The sequence below is a fragment of the Ascidiella aspersa genome, chromosome 6, assembly GCF_963924565.1.
Source record: "Ascidiella aspersa chromosome 6, kaAscAspe10.2, whole genome shotgun sequence".
Lineage (NCBI taxonomy): Eukaryota > Metazoa > Chordata > Ascidiacea > Phlebobranchia > Ascidiidae > Ascidiella > Ascidiella aspersa.
Window position 1 is genome coordinate 11275146 of NC_139452.1, and position 10367 is coordinate 11285512.

The 10367-nt window shown below is 38.8% G+C and overlaps 1 protein-coding gene and 1 non-coding gene across 2 annotated transcripts; one reads left to right on the forward strand and one right to left on the reverse strand.

The window, feature by feature from the left end:
- Positions 1 to 441: 441 nt before the first annotated feature.
- LOC146139716 (GPI ethanolamine phosphate transferase 1-like) lies at positions 442 to 9353 on the forward strand. The gene is made up of 10 exons (XM_083391934.1): positions 442 to 706; positions 1170 to 1291; positions 2661 to 2759; positions 3618 to 3843; positions 4033 to 4163; positions 5018 to 5135; positions 5824 to 7196; positions 7591 to 7778; positions 8813 to 8944; positions 9060 to 9353. Exons 1-10 carry the CDS (start codon positions 480 to 482, stop codon positions 9216 to 9218), a joined length of 2775 nt encoding a protein of 924 aa, XP_083248060.1. The 5' UTR covers positions 442 to 479; the 3' UTR covers positions 9219 to 9353.
- On the reverse strand, positions 4576 to 4652 carry Trnaa-ggc (transfer RNA alanine (anticodon GGC)). The gene has a single exon. It is a non-coding gene; the product is annotated as a tRNA-Ala (tRNA).
- Positions 9354 to 10367: the final 1014 nt, after the last annotated feature.

Sequence of the window (10367 nt, forward strand, 5' to 3'; positions counted from 1 at the left end):
AAAAGAGATTTTGTGGGACTACTGGAGTTATGATTTCACAGAGATAATGCAATAAATATAACGCTAAAATTCTCATTGATTTACTTATCAGGCGAAAGGGTATTTTCCGTTAACGAATAAATTGAAAGATTAACTTTGCGAAGATGAACCCCAATGGCCGCAGTTTATTGCTCCCCGGTAATCACTACAAAATGGTACAAACAATATCACAAGGTTTAAATATTGCAAGTTGCTAAAACAATAAATAATGATGGTCACACGCACACGAAATCGGTTCCCTGCGCGTACCACAGTATGTGAAGTATTGGCCTCGGGTGTGAATTGAATTTTCGAAACCACCAGAAATTAACCGCGACTGCGCAAGCGTGACGAACGGTGTCCGGTAACGCACCAACTGTTTTCAACGAACGCTTGGGCAAATATTAACTCGTGTGCTGGAAGTTGGGCTTCAGCAACGCTCACCTAGGCTAGTCAAGAAAATGGATTTTGTCCTGTTTATCGGCCTAGGTAATTTAGTTCACGCAGTGTTTTTCGCCTCGATATTTGATATTTACTACAAGACGCCGCTGGTGCACGGAATGAAAGACCAGGTTCCAGATTACAACGCACCTGCAGAGCGCCTTGTGCTGTTCGTTGGCGACGGGCTAAGAGCTGATAAACTGTACGAGCTTGACGAAAACGGACGAACAAGAGCTCCATACCTGAGGTAAGCGATTGATAAAAGTACCTGCGGCACGCGCTCGTTCAAGTATTATATTTGTAAAACTGTTTAACACAATTGACTATAGTTTGAATTTTGATTGGGCTGTGTGATAAACTGGCTTTCGTGCTGACTGCTGATGCATGTTTGGCAACCAATGCTATACTGGCTTTAGAGCCTAAGCATGCTTGGCAGCTTGCAAAATAACTAATTGCAAATGACATCAATTTTTTAGTTCAACAACTTTTCGAAACTAAGCAACTAATTACACCAATCATTTTCTTTTGTTTATTGTCATCGTTTTTTTTGAGTGAATCTTTCTGTAGAAATTATTAAAAAAAGCTTTATATTGTAATTTCGCAAAAATCATTTTTGAAGTCGCTACACGACATACCGTCCACTCGTACAGCCTTCAACCTATTGTCCTTTCGTTTTTTTATTATTGTGGAATGGTTGTTTTGCTGAACAGAAATGTCATTGAAAAGGAAGGTTCTTGGGGAATCTCGCACACACAACCACCGACTGAATCCCGCCCAGCACATGTTGCAATGACAGCAGGCTTTTTTGAAGACCCCAGTGCCATATATTTAGGTAACGTGCTTCGTTTTTGAAATTTCAAATAAAATAAAGGTATGGGCTGCCGTGATCAATATTGTCCTTTGTAATTTTTGTCAAAACCGTAAAACCTGGAATGAAAAAATGCGGGTCTATCTGTAGTAGGAAGACACTGCTGTATGTATTGTATAAAGTTACGCTGAGAAAACGATAGTTTTAGTGCCCACACAAGGAAATGGTTTTCTATAACCTACTCAGCTGGGCAGGCTTTGTTTTCTATTAAGGCTTCTACTTCTAGTTGTTTTAGCTTATAAACCGGATACACCATAAACTCAATAGTATATTTTGTGCAAAATGCATTTCGCACCACATGTATGTAACTAGAAATGGCTTTCAATATAGTTTTCTAAGCAAAGGTATGTGTTATGCCGTCGGGTTAATATGTTTTTGTGTATACTATGCAACAGAACAGATGGTTGCTAGCCTAAATTCTCAGTCGAGTTTCATCAGCACGACAACTACTTCCTATTCAATTACGTCACTTTCCATGAAATAGCTATTGTTGTTCAAACTCATAAAAGGCCCATATTCAACCCATCGGGTGCTTTTTATTGGAGCACGTTATGTTTTATTTTGCGATATACGCGTTTAAACTGTAGTGGTCTACAAGATTTATTAGTCGCATTTTCTGCTAAACAATGTTTTTTCCCACCAACCGGGGACCTTTTTCAAACAATCATGGTTCTCTTAGATTTTTCTGCAACCGTGGGTCGCATAACATTCTAACCGTAGTGAATTCCAATGTTGTAATGACCAAGACTAGACTTAAGTGCACTAAATAAGTCACTGTTTTCAATTTGACTGGCTTAAGTCATTTGAGAAAAATGACTTGACTTGACCTAAGTCTTTCGGGCAAATGACGACTGCACTTAAGTTTTTCGGATAAATGGTTTGGGTCAAAATGAAATGTTTTAATTAAGCCTTTTTTAAAGGGGTTATATGGTAAAATATCTAAATTATTGGGGTTATATGGTAAAATATCTAAATTTTTCTACAAAAAAAGATTTGCTTGCTATATGTTAGGCTACGTTTTTGGTTATTTTTTTAGTTGAGATATTGCTCGTAATCAAGATAGTTTAGCAATTTTGTGACATTAACGTTTAATTGCTATGCCAAGGTTTTGATTTGAAATTGACTTGCTATAATAATTTTACGAAATGATTTGACTGGGACTTAAGTCATTTCAAAATGGCTTGTCAACAACACTGAACCTATTTGTCTAAGCTATTGTTAGCTTGGTCCTAATTACCAGAAAGATGTGAACTATTTTTATTGTATATTTCGCATTGCATTTAAAATATTAGGAAATTATTCAGTCCTTATTAATGAGATTGGTTGATTTCAGGTTTTAGCGACAACCCCGTAAAGTATGACAGCGTTTTCAACAAAAGTAGGACAACATGGTCGTGGGGAAGTTATGATGTTCTTCCAATAATTCTAGACGGTAAGACTATTTTTAGTATGAAATTAACATTTTAAAGAAAATGAGACATTTACTAAAAAACATATACGTGCTTGTTGTCAAAATAATGTTTCTAATATTAAACATAAAGGATCCCAACAATGTGTTTCGGTATAAATCCTGGCAATCAATACGTGCAAAAATTCGTTTATCTATCTTGATTAAAATCGTAGATTGTCAAGATGTTAATTTATTACGCGATTTTTCTTGTCGTGTTATTCCCCAACCTAACCGAATCCTCTAGGGCTTTCTGTGAAGGTTTATCAACGTAAAATAAGGAGCTAGAGGCGCATTACCATTATATTTTCGTTAACTATTTCAATAAAGCTAAGGAACTACTGTTGTTTTTTTAACTGTGATGAGTGGTAGTGGCGCATGTGACCTTTTACCCGGTTTTATACGACTCTTATGGTGATTTTGTTCAACATTGTAAAAGTGTTCGACAGTGGTTCTCAACCCTTTTTCCACGGCGCCCCGTTTAGCAATTGTCCGGTGAATTGCGCCCTCCTCAGATAATTTTTAAATGTCATATCAAATGCAGTTCTGTATTTCTCGGTTACATATCAGTGAGACAAAACGGAAGGTACATCGTTAATCGTGTAAAGCGCAAACAAAATTGATTTCATTTGTTTTGATGGGCTAAGCGTTAATATAGGAGACTTGGCGCATTGGGCACATAAAAAATTGCTCGTGCTCGATTTATTAACTTTTATTAAGCTGATTGTTCCAAACCTTGTTGTAAGGGAATTGTAGTTCTGTTTGGAAACCGCGTATATTGTCACCCGAAAATCGTAAAAGTAGTATACTTTGCCCAAATAATATTTGATTTTATTATTGCAGGCCTTCACCACGTTCATATTAATATCCACCCGAATAGTGTTTTGTGGATGTCGCAAAACGATTATTCAAAACTAGATGAGTGGGTGGTAGAAAAAGTTGCAAAGTTTTTAGAAGATGGAAAGACAAACGTGACGTTAAGAAAAAGCTTAATGCAAAACAAAATCATATTCTTTGTACATTTGGTTGGAATAGACACCCAGGGTCATCGATATAACCCGGATTCCGTGTAAGAAAATTGATTTATTACGTTTGTTTTCGTACCAATACTTGCTTGGTGTAATGCAGTGGTTTCCAATTGTAAAGAAATTGTTACAGCTAAACAGGAAACTAAAAATAGGGGACTTGGAAACGGTTAAGCATTTTTTCGGCTAAACAATTTGTGCAATGAATAAATTATACTGGTATTATTTTGCAGGCAATATTTGTCTAATATCAAAGTTGTAGATAAAGGGATTCACAAGATGGTTGGTCTGTTTGAGGACTTCTATTCGCACGACAAAAAGACAAGCTACGTATTCACATCTGATCACGGAATGGCTGCCAAAGGTACGACTAACATAGGTTGCTTAGGTTGGTTATACAGTCTAGCATAAATAATAATAATTGTAATACTAGGCCTATATTGTAAGTGCTGAATACAACGAGTCAAAGCGATGATGCTTTAATGCAAAAAAAAAAGAAGAAAAACACTAAAAATCGAGAAACAAAAGTTAATACGACAGTATGAACTATTGGCAATGGATTGCCGCAAAGTGCGAATTATAGAGGCCTACTGGTCTCTAAACAAAAACGGATTTCGAATGTAAAGTTGTCTTTCGTATAGCTTTGTTGTACGGCAGAATAAATTGATTTCGTATTTTATTAAGTTTAGCATAACGGTTTAATACTGTACACCGAAAGCCATCGCAGACTCACCGAATCTGTTGATCTATGATGCAAGCAGACTAGAAAAACAACTAGCCCGCAGTGAGGTTCGAACTCACGACCTACGGTCAAGCCGGGACCGTCGCTCTATACCAACTGAGCTATGCAGGCTCAGAAGGAAACGAGTCGAGAAACAACCATGCGCCAATGCTTGCTCAATCAGTACAAGCAACCTTATAGAAGGGGATCCACAGTACCATATCATTTATTCAATGAAACATTCACACATATGTGTGTTAATAACTGAGATCTAGCCCTTCGAAGCTGATTTTTGACCAAGGACTACGGCTTACGTATAATACAATTTTTAATACATCTTTTAAAGTTTTGTCGTTCGGTTGATAAGGCCAAAACATGTTTTCTTCGTCATACAAAAATAACAGTTACATGAAATGTATTGGTTTTCAAAAGTAATGTTCTCTGAGTTAAGCAATACTCGTATTTTTATTGGTATACCTACATTTACTGTTTTAAAGGTGGCCATGGTGGAACATCGTGGAATGAAACCCAGTCACCCTTCATTGCGTGGGGTGCCGGGCTGACAAAGCACCACTTAAAAAGTAATATACCGTCATCCGAAGTAAAACGGACTAGGTATGTATGGAGTTCTACATATGTTGCTTTCACTTTTTCCGTATTTATTACTGAGACTGTCATTTGTGCACATATAAGTATATGTTCAGTAGAAAGAGAGTGGCCCAAATAATAGATAAAAGATTCATTCTTTTATTAGCAAACGTTTCGGCAATTTCTTTTGCCATCATCAGTGCAGTAAAAATGAATCTTTTATCTATTATTTGGGCCACTCTCTTTCTACTGAAGATAATGAACAGGTCCGTGTTTAGTGTTCCTAAGTATATGTAGAGGGTGATTTAACATGAAAATGGCGTATAATTTCATTACGGAGGTGCAGCAGATCTACTTGAGCGTGGGTATTTCAACAATTCGTTGGTGTCACTGTCTATAATAGCTATTTTAATGCTTAATTGACTAAACCAGAGTTTCTTACACTTTTGCGGATTGCGCCCCTCGACTACATGTCAGTGATGCAAAATAAAAATACAAAAGTGGACAGGTAGTGCATGGTCGTGCAAAGCGCAAAAAAATGCGTTTATTTAATTCAATTGGCTAAACTTTTATTTGTTTTGGAGACATGAAAAAGTCGCTCATTGCTCGTACTTGATATATTGTCCCGGTTTAGCCAAAGAGCCCACCCTGATGGTTAAAACAGTGTGGTAAATAATTTAGTTTTCACTGTTTGAACGATGTTCTTTCGTTTTAGGTCTTGGAAACTTGATCCCGAGACCCGACACGACGTTAGGCAAATCGACATTCCACCTCTGCTCTCGTCTCTCATCGGACTCCCGGTCCCGGTAAACTCCCTGGGGACTCTCCCGGTCCCGCACCTCGCCTTGGGCGAAGCGAAAAAATCGAAAATGCTCCTGGCGAACGCACGGCAACTGGCGGAGCTCTTTCTAACCAAGAAGAAGGTGGTGGAGGGCAACGCCGTACTCTACATTCCGTTTTGGAGCCTTAACGAAGGTATAATCGCTGACAGAGTGCGAGACATCATGGATCAAAACATTGCCAAAGAGTACCAGCTCGCGATCAAAAGAAGCTACAAGCTTATTGAACTTTCACAGGCCGGTTTCCATTATTACAACACCTACTGTTCCAACTTGTTATTGCTTTCCATAACGTTGGGCTTCGTCGGCTGGGCCCTGCTAACCCTGGACAGAATGCTGCTCGAAATCGGCTACGTAAAACGACAAGTCTGCAAAATCGACCCCTTTCAATCGCGTCAGTCGAACCGCCACGTCTTGCTCGGGTTTTTATTCCTGACCACGTGCCTAGCATTAAATCTGTTTCTGTCTCATGCGGACGCGACCTCCTACTTGTACTGCGTTTTAGTTGCAAGCATTTGGTACCTAGTTGTAATGCGTCGAACCACGTTCTACGTAGCGATTTGCAGCCTGAAGCAGAACGAAGTGATCCTGCGAAAGGTGGTGGGTTACATTGCGATTGGAATGATTGGCGTATGGTCGTTGGTTCTCAGCTTCTCATACCGATACGTCCTCAGCATTCATCTGGTCGCAGTCGCCGTGCACTTTATCGCTCACTACAGAAGCCAACTAAGAATCTCGGCCGCAGCGCTTTGTCTCTTTTTATCCGTTTTCACTCTGCTACCGACAGTCGAACGAGAAAGCAGCCTGTGGTCTGTGACTGTGGCGGGCATCCTTGGCTCAGCTTTCGCCCTCCAAGCTGCCAGCAAGATCAAATTCAAGCCACTGCTCGCCCTGTCCGCTTTTCCGTTTTTTACGCAGCTTCTGATCCGCCTCTGTGCTTCAAACAGGTGGAACGCCCCAAGCTACGCGTATGTGTTCGCGTGGACCTTGTTGATTTGCGCATGGATAGTGCCGCTTCTTTTGACCACCAGACTGTTGCCTCGCCTTATCTGCATCTTGACGCTCCACTGTTCGGTGTTCTTATGCATGTGCTTGTCGTACGACGGCCTGTTTCTGGTGGTGCTATGTGCCTTGCTCGTGCTTTGGATTGCGCTGGAACGCGAGGCGTCGACTGCTGGATCCGCCAGTGGGCGCTCACGTAGCGGCGACTTGGTAGACTTCGATTTTGCGCAGCCGGAACTTGCCTTTGGTGAGTATATGCCACGCGTTGTGGGACTAAGTAATTTGAGCCTTTATGTAAAGCTTAACCGGTCTCCGACTAACAACAACGGATGTTAATAGCGTCAGTTCTAAATATTCCCGTGCCGTGTTTTTTAATTTGTGTTGCTTCTTGTACTTATTTTCGTGCCCCATACAATCGGCGCTATATTGCTTGTTGTTTCATACAATATTTCGTTTACATGTTTCCAGGTAAAAAAATTCAAAATCAAGTAAAAAACACAAAAATCAGTACGACGCGATATTACTTCTAAAAACGACTTACAATAAAACAGCATATAGCAAATAAAAACACACTAATCATAATTCATTATAGTCTATATGTGTATAAAACTGATATCGGCTTATATAATTTTCTGTAACAGATTATCCGACAACAATATCAGAACCCTCGTTTCACACGGCCAGGAGGTGCTACTTGTTCCTGTTTTTTACCGTCTTGGCCTTCTTTGGCGTCAGCGACATCATGAGCCTTAAGAGTTACAACTACGACGTTTTCCTTTTGTTTACGAGAAGTGCGCAACTACGTCGAACTGTTTTTCTGGCCTACAAGGTAATTCTGGTAGCAACAGCATATTTAAGGTAATTACAATTTGCTAGTATAGCCCTATACGGCTAAGAGGTTTTATGCTTGTGAAAAAAAACGGGATTCAATGTATTCTGTCCCAGGGGAGGATCCAGGAATTAACTTTAGGGGGAGGCGATTTGTTTGTTTTATTTTTTGACGATTTGCAAACCTTTTTTGTTTAATTACACGTAATTACGTCGGTTAAAACATGTATTGAAATTTACTTCCGTTTGGTGTTTCCTGTTTTGATAAATTCGTCAGTGAGAATTGCTATGTCCTGATATACATGCTTCACGATGAACCCGTAAGGCAAATTTTGCCGGTTTTTGTTTGCTATCTATTTTATTTCACCTATTTTGATCGATTAGAGCTAGTTCTGTTGGCAATGTATTTAGTTGGTTATTAAAAATATTGTTGAAACATTTTTCTCCTTTCACGGTATTTCTATACCTGGTATTCCTGGTTTTCGTGTGTAAGAAGTTCGCCGTCTATTAGGTGCTTAGTTACAAGCTTCCCTAAAACTAGTTTCCGACCAACAAATAACGTGCACCATTTGCAAAATTTACTAATAATTTCGAGATGTTGTCATTTGAGTATTGGCCTACTTTCCTAGCGTTTGTAGGGGTAGGCTATATTTCAGGGTAGGCAAATTTTTCAGCAACGCGAGCCGCGTTCTAAAATTGACAATTTTGAAGAGCCGCATATAATGGATAAAACTTTGTCAGATAGATTAAGTTTTTTCGTACCAACGCGTGAGATTGGGCTGTGGAGACCACAACAGAATTTTGAATAAATTATGGTAACAAATTCAGAATACTATGGATTTTTTATATCTTTTTTTTACAAAAATATCCGCGCATATTATAAAAATGTTTTTAAAATAGGTGAAAACATCATTAAAATAAATGGTTTATTAGTTAAGAGAGTATATGGTGATATAAATAGTTGGTTACTGAACATGCAAACTCCGCAACGGGGCATTTGCGTTTTTTTATTGTTATTTGTTTTTCCTTTTTCAGGTTATAATGCCGTACATTCTTCTGGGATTTGCGTTTTCGGCCGTTCAAATGGTTACTGGTAGTAAATTTCAACATCTGGTTTGCACAGTCATGATTATCGCGGAGTTTATTAATGTCCATTTCCTCTTCATGGTAAGTTTCTAGACACAACAGAGCGGTTGAGTACATGCGGTTTTGTTTTATAACAGTATGGATTTTCCTCAACAGTGTTTTATTTGTTTTATTGAAATCATGGAGTGTTTTCTAGATCAAAACCGCGGCGCCTTGGACCGACATCGGGACCAGCATCGGAAATTACATTGTCAGCATCACCCTTCTTGCCACTGTCCTTGACTTTATACCTCTAGCCACGTTTCTTTTACGTTTCAGGTTTAAATCAAACGTACTGCGACTTGCGGCAAATTGAAATTCCTCGAAATCCAAACGTCGTTTCTTTTGTCCGATCGTTATCCAGGCAATGTGTTTAGAAATGTATTTTGTCGACTTTCTGTGAGCATTTTTTGTACTGAATATTTCCACTGTGTCGTTGATGCCGATTTAAGAAAATACACATATTTAGTCATATAATTCATAGTATTTGTACGTTATACACTGTATACAGTATAATATTTAAAGCGTAATATTGAATGCTCTTTAGTCTTTGACTAGCAAGTCCATAATGTATTATAAGTTTGATGCGATTCTGTAAAATATGAAAATCGTTATCGCAGAGAGCCTTCAAAAGAAAAATAGTGTTTTATGTGAAATCAAGCAAAAATTCTAACAATTAGACAACATTAGCAATAAACAACATATTTGCCAAAACATAGGGTCTACAAACACTACGTTTATTAACGATCAAAATGCATTTCATAAATTCTTAAAGCATAGTACCCTAGTCTAAACCGGTGTCCTGCAGAGGGGCTAATTGATATCAGTTAATCAATTCGGCATTTTCGTGCAAGCAAGGCAAAAAACAACTAGCCTGTGGTGAGGTTCAAACGAGTTCGGCCGTTTAAACAGGATAGAGCAGGCAATGGTGTTCTGGTTGTGCTTCGACTTATTTCCTTTATTTCTTTCCCCCTCTGTTTAGCTCAGTTTGTAGAGCGACGGTCCTGCTATAACGGAGGTCGTGGGTTACCGCTCTTCCACAAACTTAATATCCTGGTGGAACCTGCTAATTGCTATCACTTCATCTTAGATTACCGTACCAAGGTTTGAACAAAAACGACCTAATGGCTGAAGAGGGAGTAAATCTTTATAGTCGTCATCACACACAAATCCGTGATCTTGGAAGGATTATCTTCGGCTAATTCAGTGATTTTGGCTTTTATGTTTCCACGAACTTTCTGTGTTACTAAAGCAAATGATGGATAAGCAGGGGTTCTTTTCTGTCATGTCATAAACTGCACAAAACGTCCATCTTTGATGAATTAAAAATGAAATCAAAAATGCCTGCTTTCACCTTATTTTTCCCAATTGTAGGCAAGGCTTTCACAAACTGCTTCATCAAGACAAGTTTGATGTGCAGTAGTGGATTGATAATTTCCTCTCTGGCACTCTGGCAATTAAAGGT